Below are 15,604 nucleotides of genomic sequence, written 5' to 3'. Positions count from 1 at the left end.
TTTAATACAGAAAAGTCTATGCAGATGTTGAGCAATTTTTTGTTCTCAGGATGATTATACAGCAAAATGACTTCATTCATTAATGAATGTGTTCAGGAGTTGAGGCAAAATAAAGCATCATCTTGCATATTCCCTTTATTTCTACAGTTTATTTTTTTAAAAGATTTATTCATTTATTTGAAAGACAGAATTAGAGATGCAGAGGCAGAGAGAGAGAGAGAGACAGAATAATCCATCTGCTGGTTCACTCCCCAAATGGCCCAAATGGCCTCAATGGCTGGAGCTGGGCTGATCTGAAGTCAGGAGATTCTTCCAGGCTTCCCACATGGATAAAGTGACTTAAGGACTTCGGTCATTTTCTGCTGTTTTCCCAGGCACATCAGCAGGGAGTTGCATGGGAAGTGGAGCAGCTGGAATCTGAACCAGCACCCATTTGGTATGCTGGCACTGCAAGCGGTGGCTTTACCTGCTACGCTGCAGCGCCAGCCCCCAGTTTAGTTTTTAAAGTTAGATCTTGAACAGGTTATCTCTTTAAAATGTTTTTCTCGGGGCTGATGCTGTGGAGCAGTGTTTTAAGGCCTCAGCCTGCAGCGCCAGCATCCCATATGGGCACCGGTTTTTCACAAGGGAGATCTGGTAGAAGCTCCTGGTTCCTGGCCCATTGTGGCCATTTGCCATTTGGGGAGTGAACCAGCATTTGGAAGAACTCTCTCTGTCTCTACCTTTCTCTGTAACTCTGTCTTTCAATAAAATAAAAGCATTTAAAAAAGGTAAAATGTTTTTCTCTTTTATCAGGTGGAGTTAACTTCAATCATCAGTGTGTTGGCAAGCAAATGAACCAAAACAAAAGTGGTCATTTGTGTCCAAATATTTCTTGAGCTCTCATTTCCAATTTTAGGCAACTATTTTAATCTAAACATGAAGAAGTAAAAATAAGACATAACATACAGTTATGCACTATTTAACATTTCAGTCAAAAGATTACATACCATATGAGCTGAAAAGTTCCCATCACCTAGTGAGTTAGCAGTTGTTTTAATACAACATAGTGCAAAACATTACTTTTATCTGTGGTGATGCTGGTGTAAGCAAACCAACTACACTTTTTTTTTTTTTTTTTTTGACAGAGTGGATAGTGAGAGAGAGACAAAGGTCTTCCCTTTTGCCGTTGGTTCACCCTCCAATGGCCACACTTTCAATCTTATAAAAGCATAGCAATACAATTATGTATGGTACATAATACTGGGAAGTGATAATAGATGACTACATATTAGATCATGTATTTACTGTACTATATTTCTTATTGGTATTTTGGAGTGTAATTTACTAAGAAAAAAATTTACTATAAAATGGTAATGCCATGTTACACTGGCAGCAGCCTCATACATCTCATGTTTACATTTTTTTTTTTTTAAGATTCAGTTATTTGAAAGGTGGAGTTACAGAGGCAGAGGCACAGAGAGAGAGGTTTTCCATCTGCTGTTTCATTCCCAAAATGGAGGCAAAGGCTGGAGCTGAGCCAATCCAAGACAGGAGCCATGAGCTTCTTCTAGGTCTCCCATGTGGGTACAGTGGCCCAAGGACTTGGGCCATCCTCTACTGCTTTGCCAGACAGTGAGCTGGATTGGAAGTGGAGTAGCCAGGACTCAAACCGGTGCCCATATGTAATTCTGGCACTGTAGGCGGCAGCTTTACTTGCTATGCCATAGTGCCAGCCCCTACCATAGTTCTCAAACTCATCAAGAAGCCATATTGATTGGTTTATATCAATGTTTAAGTGAATGCTATAATGTACAAACAAAATTGCCAAAGAAGAATTTCTCAAAACATATTACTGTCATTGCAACACATGACTGTGTCCTATGTTTCTTTTTTTTGCTTTCCAATGCTCAAGTGTTTATTCCGATTCGCTCTGCGCTATCTTTTCTAAAACCATCCACTGAAAACTTTAGCTTCTATAAAGATCTCTGTTTCTTCTTTTTTCTGTAATTCTGCCTTTCAAATCAATCAATCAATCTTAAGAAATGACATATTATTTTAACTTTGCACTCAAAGGAAATGTGTACAACATCACTCTTTCGGCAACTCAACAGCTTTATTAATTTCTCCCAAAGTCTTGTCATTTATATTATACCTGAATTTTATTTTTAAGATTTATTTATTTATTTATTTGAAAGGCAGAGAGAGAGAGAGAGAGAGAAAGAGAGAGAGACAGATCTTCCATCCTCTGGTTAACTCCCTAAATAGCCAAAATGGCTGGAGCTGGGCCAGGCTGAAGCCAGGGGTCAGGGGGCCAGGATCTTATTCCACATCTCCCACGTAGGTACAGGAACCCAAGGACTTGGGCCATTTACTGCTGTTTTTCCAGGCCATTATCAGGGAGCTGGATAGTAAGTAGAGCAGTTGAGACTCAAACTGGATCTATATTGGATGCTGGCACTGCAGGTGGCAGCTTTACTCACTATGCCACACCTGAGTTGTTTTTATGAGATTTTAAAATTTCCATTCTACATTCACATATAAGCAATTTCTACTCAAATGTTCGTTGTCCATTAAAAAAAAAAAAACTTTTAAAAATGTTTATTTTCATCACCTTGAAAGGCAGAATAAGAATCAGTGAGGTAGAGTTCTCTTCCATTTACTGGTTCACCACTGAAACGCCCAAAAGAGCCAAGATTGGACCAGGCCAAAGGCAGAAGCCCAGAACTCCATTAGGGTCTCTGCTGTGGGTGACAGAATCTCAAGCACTTGGGCCATTATCTTCTGCCTCCTACGTTGCATTAGTAGGAAGCTGGATCACAAGTGAAGAAGCAGGGATTCAAACCAGCACTCCAATATGGGATGTGGGTGCCTAAAACAGCTTAACCTGCTGTGCCATGTCTAACCCTAACAAAGAATATTAATAGGAAAAATCAGATTATTCTTTTTAAACTGTCTTGACCTCTACTTTTGAATATGAATATTCTCAATTAGCAGCAAAGCTATTTTTGTTCAAAGAGATTTTTACAAAAGTAGCATTTACTAAAAATAAGTTACCTGAGTAAACAAAAGAAATTAGCCAGAAGTTTTATAGAACCTCTTTGCCTATTTTAGAAAAGAAATGGATCAAATCAATAACATCAACTGCCATGTCAGGAAACTAAAAGATAGCAAATCCTAGGTAGTCAAAAGAAAGATCAAAGCAGGAATCAGTGAAACTGATAACAGCAAAATTGCAAAGAAAAATCAATAAAACCAAAAACTAAAAATTGACAAATCTTTGGCCAGCCTTATCAGAAAAATGATATACTGAGACAATATCATGATACATTGGAATAAATAATAGTATTGGAAAATGAAAGAGGTGACATTACTACATATTGTATGAAACTAATAGGATAAAAGAAGATCAGGAAGTTTATACCAATACATTCAACAATTTGACAAAATGAACAAATTCCTTAAAAGACAAACTACCAAAGCTCACTTAAAAGACATAATCTCAATAGTCCTTTACTGTTAAATACATTGAATTTATAATTTAAAACATTCCCAACAAAGTGGATTAAACAGGTCTAGAGGGTTTCATTGGTGAATTCTACCTAATATTCAGGGAAAAAATAATACTGTACATTACACCTTCAAGAAAAGAGTAGAGAAAGGAATGCTTCCTAATTTCTTTTATGAGGAAGACCACATTACCCTGATACCAAAAATAAAGACATCATAGGAAAACTACAGAACAACTTATCAATATGAAGAGACACAAGTATTCCAAGAAAACTCATCAGGTTCAGCTGAGGTTTATCTCAACTCAGGCTGTTTTTATATTAACAAATTAAAAACAAGCCAGCTGGACATCTCAAAAGATGCAGAAAAACATTTGACAAGATCTAACATCTATTCTTGATTAAAACAAAATACAAAGCAAAAAAAGCCAAAGTCTCAGTGTGCCAGGAACAGCAGGGAACTTCCTTAATTAACCTATGGCATCTAAGAACAAACCATAGCTAATATCATTACTTCAGTGGTACAAGGCAAGAATGTTTGCTGTTACTATGATCCAGCATCATACTAAAGGTCCTAGCCAGGGCAGTAAGGAAGAGTTGCATCAATTATCTCTGTAAAGGGAGAGATAGTATGTTATTGTAGCATGAAAGTGGGCGCAGATAATACATGATGGATGTGTTTGAATACAACTATCTACAATAAAAGGCTTACTGACTTATGCAATAACAGAAGAAATAAAATATACATATACTGAAAAGAACCTTTTAGAACCAGTTTTACTTTTTGAGGACATGACTAGGCAGGACACTGAAATCAACAAAAGCACTAGTAGCATGTTACAATACCAGATTTCAAGACATACCACAGGGCAGTTTTAATCAAAACAGCCTGGTACTGGCACAAAAAGATACGTGGGGACCTGCACTGTGGCAAAGCAGGTAAAGCCACTGCCTGCAATACCAGCATTCCATGTGAGTGCTGGTTCGTGTCTCAGCTGCTCCACTTCTGATTTAGACCAATGCTAATGGCCTGGGGAAACAGTGGAAGATGGCCCAAGTGCTTGGGCCCCTGTCACTCATGTGGGAGACTGGATGAAGCTCCAGGCTCCTGGATTTGGCCTGGCCCAACCCTGGTTGTTGCGGTCATCTGGGGAAGGAACTAGCAGATTAAAGATCTCTCTCTCCATCACTCCCTTTCTAACTTTGACTTTCAAATAAATAAATAAATCTTTTTTTTTTTTTTTTTTAAAAAAAGGACATATAAACCAATGGAACAGAACAGAAACGCTAGAAAATCTATGTTATCTATAACCAACTAATCTTGGACAAATGAGTTCTAATCAATCCCTGGAGAATGGACAGTCTCTTCGACAAATGGTGCTGGGAAAATTGTATCTATGCAAGCAGAAGCATAAAACAAGACTGCTACCTTAACACTTTATACAAAAACTAACCCCGGCTGGTGCTGTGGCATAGTGGGCTGTCTCCACCTGTGGCTCGAGAAACCCATATGGATGCCGGTTCAAGTCCTTGCTACTCCTCTTCCGATTCAGCTCTCATGCCATGGCCTGGAGAGCAGTGAAAAATGGCCCAAGTGCTTAGGCCCCCGCACCCACGTGGGAGACCTGGAGGAAGCTCCGGGCTTCGGATTGGCCCAGCTCTGGCTGTTGTGGCCATTTGGGGATTGAACCAGTGTACAGAAGACCTTTCTGTCTCTCACTCTGTCTGTAACTCTGCCTCTCACATAAAATCTTAAAAACAAAAAACAAACAAACAAAAAAAACCACTTTTAAAAAAACTAACTCAAAATAGATCAAGGATCTAAATATACAACCCAATATCAAATTTCTAGAGGAAAACATTGGGGGGAACTCTGCAAGATATTGGCAGGCAAAAAACTTCTTGGAAAACACCCCAGAGGTAAGGCAATAAAAGCAAAAATAGGCAAATGGGATTATGTCAAACTAAGAACCTTCTGCACTGCAAAGGAAACATTCAACAAAGTGAAGAGGCAACCAACAGAATGGGAGACAATATTTGCAAGCTATCCAACTGATACAGGATTAATCTAGTATCTATCAAGAGCTAAAGAAACTCAATAACAAAACAAACAATCCAGTTAAGAAATAGACAAAAGACATGAACAGGCATTTTTCAAAAGATGAAATACAAATGGCCAACAGACAAATGAAAAAATGCTCAGGATTACTGGTCTTCAGGGAAATACAAATAAAAACGACCATGACGTTTCACTTTACCCCATTTAGAATGGCTCTCATCCAAAAATCAAAAAACTATCATTGTTGGCCAGTGCCACAGCTCACTAGGCTAATCCTCTGCCTGAGGCACCAGCACTCCAGGTTCTGTTCCAGTTGCTCATCTTCCTGTCCAGCTCTCTGCTGTGGCCCAGGACGGCAGTGGAGGATGGCCCAAGTGCTTGGGTCCTGCACCCACATGGGAAACCAGGAGGAAGCACCTGGCTCCTGGCTTTGGATTGGTGCAGCGCGCCAGCGTGGCGGCCATTTGGGGTGTGAACCAACAGAAGGAAGACCTTGCTCTCTGTCTCTCTCTCTCACTGTCTAACTCTGCCTGTCAAAAACAACAACAACAAAAACTATCAATGCTGGCAAGGATGTGGGGAAAAGGGTACCCTAATACACTGTTGGTGGGAATGTAAACTAGTACAACCATTATGGAAGACAGTATAGAGATTCCTCAAAAATCTGAAAATAAATCTACCAGCCACCCCACTCCTGGAGATTTACCCAAATGAAATGAAAACAGCCTGTGAATTATTTGTATCTCCATGCTTGCTGCAGCTCAATTCACAACAGGTAAGATAAAGCAATCAACCCAGGTATCCATCAACTGATGACTAGATAAAGAAAAGGTGGTATATTTAAACTATGAAATGCTACTTGGCCATAAAAAAGAATGAAATCCTGTCTTTTGCAACAAAATGGAAACTCCTGCAAAGCATTATACTTAGTGAAAGAAGCCAGTTTCAAAAAGACAAATATCATGTTTTTCTCTGATATTTCACAGTTAACAAAAAGAAAAAATGCATAGGAATGGAATGGACACTTTGTGCTATGATTGTGGTTCTTAGCCCTTTTTCATACTCCTATGTTACTGTGGTCTTGGTACCTTTTACTTGCTGAGTATTATGGTTAGTGGTGAATTTAAGTCTGTGAATACAGAGTAGATAAAATTATGTTTTGTAAAAACTAACGAAAGGAAGAGAACAGAGGGAGGGAGGGGATTTGGGGTAAAGGGGGAGTGATAGAAGTGTGGTTGTCCTCTCGGAACTGTACCTATGGAATGCATGAAATCTGTCCTCTTTATGTAAAAAAAAGTTCAAACAAAACACTAGTAGATCTAGTGAGTTTGGCAAGGTAAGAAGATATTACTGAAATGCAAAAATCAATTTTATTTCTATTTACTAGCAAGAACATTCATAAATTAAAATTTTTACAAAATACCATGGTATTAACGTAGACAGATAAATGAATCAAAGTTTTAAAAAGCCATTGAACTACTGATTGATGGTCAGTTGTTTTTAACAGGTACACAGTGCAAATTCAGCAGAGAACAGTCTTTTCAACAAATGGTGCCAGAAGTTAGGTCTGTTCACAATATGCAAAAAGTGTGAACTCCAGTCTACTTTGGACTACATACAAAATTTAACTAAAAACTTATTATAGACCTAAACTTAAACTGACCAAATCCAGTGTTAGTGAGTGAAGATGTATAAACTGCTGTTGTGAATATAAAATGGTATAACAAATTTGGAAAACACTGCAAAAATTTTTTTTCTGTTTTTAAAAAGATTCACCTATCTACTTGAAAGACAATGTCACACACAGAGAGGCCAAAACAGGATCCTCTGTGCACTGGCCAACTCCCTAGATGGTGCTGCAGGGGCCGGGGCTGGGCTAGGCCTAAGCCAGGAGCCTGGATCTCCATCTAGGTCTCTCTCACGGGTGGCAGGGGCCCAAGCACTTGGGGCATCCTCTATTGTACTTGCAGGCCCGTATGTAGGGAGATGATCAGGAAGCACAACTGGGACTTGAACTGGTGCTCAAAGGGGAGACCAGCATTGCAGGCAGTGGTTCAACCTGATGCACCACAATGCTAGCCCCGGGAATTTCTTAAAAATTTAAAACATATGAAGAAACATTCCACTCTCATTACCCCAATGAAATGAAATTACATTTACACTCAAAGACTTGTACATGACTGTTCATACTGACTTTATTTGTAATAGTCCCAAACTGGAAACTCAAATCCAACAAAAAGTGAATGGGGAAACAAACTGTGTTATGTCCATACAAAGAAATACTATTTAGCAATTTACAGAAATGCACTACTGATCAATGCAGTAATACAGGTAAATCTCCAAATAATGACAGAGTGAAAATAAACAAAACAAAAAGGAAGGAAAAATACATATATATGATTCCACTTGCATTAAAAATATAAATTATTGGGGATGTAGAGTCTATTTGGGGAGGAAAGGTATACAAAGGTGCATGAGGAATCCTTTAATGAGAATGTTGACTATGAGCATTATTTTATGATTGTGATTATGGTTTCCTAGACAAATATATTTGTCAAACACCAAGTTATACACTTTAAAAATGTTTAGCAATAAAGCGGTTTAAAAAGATGAATAAAGATCTCTCCAAAACTAATTTTATCAGAGGAATTAATCAGTAACAACCAATTTCTCTCTCAAATTTGGCTTATTCTGCTTAATTAATTTATTTATTTTAAAGTTTTTTTTTTTTGAAAGTCAAGAGTTCCAGAGAGAGAGAAGGAGAGACAAAGATCTTCCATCCGCTGGTTCACTCCCCAGATGTCCGCAATGATCAGGCCTCGGCCAGGCTGAAGCCAGGAGCCAGAAGCTTCTTCTTGGTCTCCCATGTGTGTGCAGGGACCCAAGGACTTGGGCCATCCTCCGCTGCTTTTCCAGGTGCATTAGCAGGGAGCTGGATCGGAACTGGAGTAGCTGGGACTTGAACCAGCGTCCATATAGGATGCCAGTGTTGCAGGCTGTATCTTAACCTGCTATGCCAGTTGCTGACCCCAAGGATTTTCTGTTTTGATGTTAACAAATCACTATGTAAGTTCACATTTTGAAAAAATATATTTCACTTATATTTGTCAAAGTCTTCATGTAAAAGTCATTGCACAACAAATTCCAAAATATCCTATTTCTCACAGAAGATTTCATTCTCATTTCTACAGGCAAGTATTGTGACTCTTATCCACTTATATAATAAATCAGATAGAAAAATACAAGCTGTACAAGAATAAACCTGTCAATGGCCTACATTTATTGTCAAAGCCTCTGAAATCTCCTTGGCTCACAACTTTTTTCTTGTGCTTATGTTTGCTTCTGGACAAGTCCTGACAATTTTGCATTCAGTCTTCTAATCTTCAACTATCAAAGGGAAGAGAAGATGAAGAGATGCAAAGGATGCTTTTCTGGTTTAGGAAGAAAGAGCAGTTTAATCCTTCCATTATGCATTTAAGAACCTCACTGAAACCTAAGAAACAAAACAGAACAAAACAAAACAAAACCCAAACTTGTTATTTTCATTTAACTCCCAATAAACTGGTAGAGTTCTAGGTAGTACACAAAACTCCTGTTAAATTTGAATAGGTGCTATTTTCTAATAAAAACTATGTAAAAGTAATAATCAAGCTTAAGACAAGTTGGCTACAAAGTATCATTAGCTTTCAAATGTCAATAGGCAAAATCCAATCAGAACAATTTACATAGCAATTTTGCTTTTTCTTACTACCTGAATGGCATATTTTTGATTCTGGGTGGTGGTAGGGGTAGGGCGGTAGTGGTAAATATTTACCACTCTCTCTCTCTTCATACTAACATATTAACAAGTTTTGTTTAATTCAAATGCCCAGAAAGACATTTTGTCATAGATGTTTTATTATACTTATATTCATTCCTTTGAAAACACAAACTCACTATTTCTGGAAGACAACAATTGAAGTATACTATTTGGTGTTCTTTCTTCAAGAAAAGTTCACCTTATTTCATCTTCTACAAGGGTACTTCAAGAAGTTCATGGAAAATGGAATTAAATTTATTTTTATCTATTTGTGTATTTCAATTAAATGTTAACTTATTAAATTACTTATCAAAAAAGGATTTTGGTACTAAAATATTTATTTTCCACTCTTCAGTATTGTGTAAAAACACAAGGATGAACATTCCTAATGCCACGGATTCTACTTCTTCCACATTTCTCATTTTTAAGTGAAATATCTACACAATGATACCTTTTCTTAAAAAAAAAAAAAAAAGATTTATTTATTTATTTTTAAAGGCAGAAATATAAAGAGAGATCTTCTCTGCTGGTTCACTCCTCAAACAGCAACAATGGCCGGGCCTGGGCCAGGCTGAAGGCAAGAACCAGGAGCTTCCTCGGGGTCTCACACATGGGTGCAGGGACCCAAGGACTTGGGCCATCCTCTGCTGCTTTCTCAGGAGCATTAGCAGAGAGCTGGATAGGAAGTGGAGCAGTGGACCCAAATTGGCACATATATGGGATGCCAGCATTGCAGGTAGAGGCTTCACCTTCAATGCCGCAGTGCCACCCCCTTTACAATAATACCTAATCATGAAGTGAACTACACAACTATCGTATTACTATACTACACATACTATAGTCATATTATTCAAAATAAATACCAATTAAATACCATAAAATTCTTAAAATGTACAGTAAAAAAGTCATACAGATGCCTTTTGTCTCTGAAATAGTTTCTTAAGACTGATAAAAATACGTTTTAAAGGAGTCACAGGAGAAATGAAACAGCAGCACGTTTGGAATGAAACTGATATATGGTTCTTTTAAAACAGGCATATCCTAGGGGCTGGCACTGTTGACACAGTGGTTTAAAGCCCTGGCCTGAAGCGCCGGCATCCCATATGGGTGCCGGGTCTAGTCCCAGCTGCTCCTCTTTTGATCCAGCTCTATGCTTTGGCCTGGGAAAGCAGTAGAAGATGGCCCAAGTCCTTGGGCCCCTGCACCCACATGGGAGACCTGGAAGAAGCTCCTGGCTCCTGGTTTTGGATCAGCGCAGCTCTGGCTGGTGCGGCCATCTCGGGAGTGAACCAGTGGATGGAAGACCTCTCTGTCTCTACCTCTCTCTCTCTTTCAAATAAATAAAATAAATCTTAAAAAAAACCAGGCATATCCTAGACAAGATTAATTGACAAAAAATGTTAAGTGTTCAATGCCTTTTGACACAGTATTTTCATAGGAACATCTTTGGTTTTTTTTTTTTTTTTTTAAACATTCAATTAAATCTGAATGTAACATGACTGAAAGGTTTTCCTAGTCTGATTGAAAAGGTATCCATATTAATGGCTAGGCACTTACCACTTCTACCTTGCAGTGGTTATTATTCCCCTTCTAAAATGTATACTCAAACTAGGTAGAGACCATGTATTTAAATGTGTCACATACTATCTATGGTGCTCAATATACATATGTGAAAATGCACAAAAATATCTTAGTTGAATGAATGAAAACTAGCCATCATTTCTCTTTCCACATTAAGAAGCAGCAATTAATAAAAGGGAAAACAGCATTAAGAAAGGTGGCAGAAGATATGAAAACACGTTTTATACTAACATTTCATTAAGGTTTGTTTCAGAAGGAATACAATTTTGTGGATATTGTGATATTCTACATTTAATTAAGAGGTCAGTTCCTAGTACTTTCTACTATTGACAAACTAGGTATTATCTTTATTCACAAAACACTGCAATTATCAGTAAGATATATACTTTAAGTAAAAACAAAAACCCAAAACTAAAATTTTGACAGTTCATCCCCTCATTTGGTATTCCTTAGTGCTCATTCATTGAAATATGTATTTGATTTCATAACATATGAATAGTGTGCTAAGTACCCACAAGCATTAACATAATAGTATTTATATCTGAATCAGTTCTTTACTTTTCATAGGGAGTAATGGATTTGTAGTTTGTAATCCTGAAAGTTCTTTATATAAAATAAACTACCCAGAATAAAACATACAGTAATACCAATAATCATCTGTATAAACTTCTGTGGGGATAGGTGCAATGCTTTCTTAATGATCTTTATCTAAACCTCTCTTCCATTAGTTTCATTATTATCACATTTTAAATCACTTAATGTTCAGTTGACTACTACATCAAATATTAAAAAAAAATTTGCCAAATTACACAATTTACATCAGAACATTATGGACACAGTATCTGATAAGCCTTCTGTGCAACAAAAGTCAAGTCCACAATGTAACTACAATGAATTAGAAAGATTCTGGAAAACATGGTATTATTATAGGCTGTAACAGTTGTTGACAATAGGATAGAAACAGCGTAGACAGTGGAAATTTCATAGATGCTAAGGAGGAAATGAAAAGTTTTTACATTTGGGAAAACAATCTCATTTTTCAGGATAAAAGGAAATAGACTCGACAAATTAGTCACTTCCAGATTAGCTGTACTAATAATATAGAGTAACTGTACCATAAACAAAATTATTTCTACTGGCCTGCATTTTGATTTTCTTAGCTTAAAATGCCTCTGCATTCTTTGAGCAAAGATAATCATAATCATGAAGTGACTGCCTCAGAGTATGATAGATAAGATAAAGGCTATTTAAGAATTAAAGACAGGTAGATAGGTAGCAGTAACTACCTCCATATTGAAGCATTTTTCCTTTGACTCACTTACTAAAGAAAACCTGGTTTTCAAAATAAAAAAATATTTACAACGAAGTCATGATGCTTGAAAATAAACACCTAAAAGCCTCCAGCATATTTCTGTTTATACAGACCTACCTTCCATGTGGGGAGGGCGTTGGGGGGGGAGGCAGAAACCCCAAAAATTCAGGTCTAAACTAAATGATTAACTTCCATTTGAGACAAACTCTTAAATTTTAGATGATAAAAGGATTGTCTGGGTTACAGCTTTTTCTAATTTTTAAAAGATTTTTACTTATTTATGTAAAAGTCACTTCCCTTCCATCCACCACTTCACCCCCCATAGAGCCCCAACAGCCAGGGCCAGGCCAAGTCAAAGCCAGGAGCTTCATCTGGGTCTGCTACATGGGTAGCAGGGGCCCAAACACTTGGGCCATCCTCCACTGCTTTGCTCAGGCCACCAACAGGAAACTGGATTGGAAGTGAAGCAGCTAGGACATGAACCAACAATTCGTATGAAATGCTGGAGTTGCAGGTGGCAGCTTTACCTACTATGCCACAATGCTGTCCTGGGTTACAGCTTCTAAAAGGTTCAAGCTCTTTAGACCATTCTGAAAATGTTTCATTATTAAATAAGGCAGTAACATTTAAGTTTTTCTGGAGTCAGTGTTGTGATGTGGGTTAAGCTGCTGCCTATCATGCCTGCATACCTTGTGGGCTCCACTTCCATTTTTTTTTTTTTAAAGATTCATTTTATTTATTTGAAAGACAGAATTACAGCGAGATGTAGAGCCAGAGAGAGAAAGGTCTTCCACCTGCTGGTTCACTCCCAAATGACCGCAATGGCCAGAGCTGAGCCGATCCGAAGCCAGGAGCCAGGAGGTTCCTTTGGTCTCCCACATGGGTACAGGGGCCTAAGGACTTGGGCCATCCTCCACTGCTTTGCCAGGCTATAGCAGAGAGCTGGATTGGAAGTGGAACAGCCAGGACTCGAACTGGCACCCACATGGGATGCTGGCACTGGGGCCAGGGCTTTAACCTGCTGCGCCACAATGCTGGCTCCCTGGGCTCCACATCCAATCCAGTTCCCTGGTAATGGCCTGGGAAAAGCAGAAGATGGGCCAAGTGTCTGGGGCCCTGTCATACATGTGGGAGTCCTGTAAGAAGCTTCTGTCTCAGACCTGGCCCAGCCTTAGCCATTGAGGCCATCTGGGGAGTAAACCAATGGAAGATCTTTCTGTATCTCCCTCTCTCTCTGTAACTCTTTCAAATAAATCTTTTTGTTTGTTTGTTTTTTAAATTTTTGGACAGCACAGACATATACCAGCCTCTCTCCATCTCCCTTACTTTAAAAGAAATCTAAGATTTTTCACAAAAAGAATGGAACAAATATATCATGAATATAAACTTTAAAACTCAAGCAGTCTCTTTTATATATTAAGTATTTAAGTACAATTTTACCACAGATGGGAAGAAAACCTTAGCCTATGACAGCCTATATTTGAAAAGTGCAAATTATAGTACTAGTATTGAATAGCTAGGAAGTCAATTTCCTTATTAACTCTGATTTACAACCCTGTTGTCTTACGTTTTACAATTTAAAAGCACTTCAGAGATTATTTAGTTTTAATTTTTACATGCAAATAAAGAAACTAGAAATTTAAAAAATCCTACAATTTATCTGAGGCTGGATCTTAGGTCACTTAACACTTCAGTTAAGCTATTATCTTAGTAACCTTAAAATCCACTTACATTTGCAAATAACAAAAGAACCACAGTATTATTTAGAAAAAAAAAAAAAAAACTTAATACAATGATGGTTAAAAAGGTATGCCTTTAACAAATTACTTCCATTTAAAATGTGCTATTACCTCAAGACCTTCAGCCCAGAGTTTTCTGGTGAATTTGTTCAATTTCTTCCCAGCTGTAACCAAACTTTAATATGCACTATTTTAACACATGGTTCTTAGCAACGATTCTTAAGTAGCATTTGGCTAAATTATCAGCTGCTTTTTAATTAGGTTAATTAATTTCAAGAAATACCTTTTCATATAACACTGTCTACAGTCTCTTTTGGAAGCTAAGTATTAAACTCATAGCACTATCAGTACTCTACATGGTTCTGTGTAGTTATTAAGAGAACTTAGGTATCCTGCCTTATGTGATACTATATGATACCTAGTTAAAATCCTGAAGCTAAAAATGTTAAGAAAATTTTCACAGAAAAATTAAAACGAAGGCCCATACTTAATTTTTAATGTATGACGGTCTTTATTTACAACTTTATTGGCAAAAAAGAAGAGGGAAAACTTTTAAACAGTTTAACACAGGGCATTATAACTGATCCTGTCAGATTAAAGTCCCATTTTAAATGTCCATCTACTTGTCCAAAGATATACAATACTGAATCTGCATATGCAGTTTCCTTTATGAAGTACAGTTCTCATATTCAGGCAGTCTTTTAAACATATAAATACAAAGGAAATGAAATCACTCACTAAAAACTGCATCAAATGAAGGGTATTTTAAAGTAAATTTATGTTGTTCAGGGTAATAACACATGCCCAATGAGAACCAAAAGCTGAAAAAGCAGTTACAATTCCTACTTGAGTGGACAGTTACAACAATCAATCATTTTCTGCAATGACCATTATATTTTCAATTTATCATGAACTACTCTGAACTTACTATGAGATGTAGTCAAAGTCAGAAGAGAAGATGTAGGGAGAATATTCCTTTTTTGGAGGAAAACAAACCCTCCAGAATCAGCATGAGAAACAAACATCCTGTTGATTCTAGGCGGAAAAAAAATTAATGTAGTCAATTTCAACTCACGTTGAGCTGACTTAATTTTGTCATTGACTTGCTTGGTGTCATTCTTCTAAATCAAGTGTGTTTAATTCTTCTTCTAGTTCATCCAAATCTTCCCCAGTAAAAAGATTTTCATCAACAGGAACGGCATCGATGGCTCCATTTTCCTGCCCTTCCCCTTCATTGTCTTCTTCCAGATCACTTCTTTCACCATTTTCAGCCCTACCTCCAGAAGCTTCGCTTAATTTGTTTTCTAAAAATAAAAATATAAGTCAATAAGGCCTAGAAACAACATACATTATTCCACTGGCAACTGACAGCACAAACTAATAATTATACTTCCTCTTGTCCTTTTTCTATGAAACTTTTCCTTGTAATTACTCTAGCAAAAACGTTTTTGAGGGACAGGCGCTGTGGTGCTGCAGGTTAAAGCCCTGGCCTGCAGCACTAGCAACCTATGTAGGCACCGGTTCGGGTTCTGGCTGCTCCACTTCCAATCTAGTCCCCGGTCGATGCACTTGGGAAAGCAGTGGAAGACGGTCCAAGTCCTTGGGCCCCTGCAACCATTTCGGAGA

The 15,604-nt window shown here is 37.7% G+C and overlaps 1 protein-coding gene across 2 annotated transcripts in view; it reads right to left on the bottom strand.

Moving 5' to 3' along the window:
- Positions 1-7,725: 7,725 nt before the first annotated feature.
- ZC3H15 (zinc finger CCCH-type containing 15) overlaps positions 7,726-15,604 on the bottom strand; it is a 31,366-nt gene continuing 23,487 nt past the window's right edge. The window contains exons 10-11 of one of the 2 annotated variants that reach the window (XM_062188855.1): positions 15,054-15,282; positions 7,726-9,040 (exon numbers count right to left, since the gene is read on the bottom strand). In XM_062188855.1, coding sequence (XP_062044839.1) covers positions 15,092-15,282 — 191 coding nt within the window. In that variant the 3' untranslated portion in view covers positions 7,726-9,040; positions 15,054-15,091. Of the gene's footprint in view, positions 9,041-13,976; positions 15,283-15,604 lie in introns of those variants that run through there. The other variant, XM_062188847.1, reaches the window with a different exon arrangement.

The sequence above is a fragment of the Lepus europaeus genome, chromosome 1 (genome assembly GCF_033115175.1).
Source record: "Lepus europaeus isolate LE1 chromosome 1, mLepTim1.pri, whole genome shotgun sequence".
Classification (NCBI taxonomy): Eukaryota; Metazoa; Chordata; class Mammalia; order Lagomorpha; family Leporidae; genus Lepus; species Lepus europaeus.
Note: the sequence above shows the minus strand (reverse complement) of the source record. Positions and strands in the feature narration are given on the sequence as shown.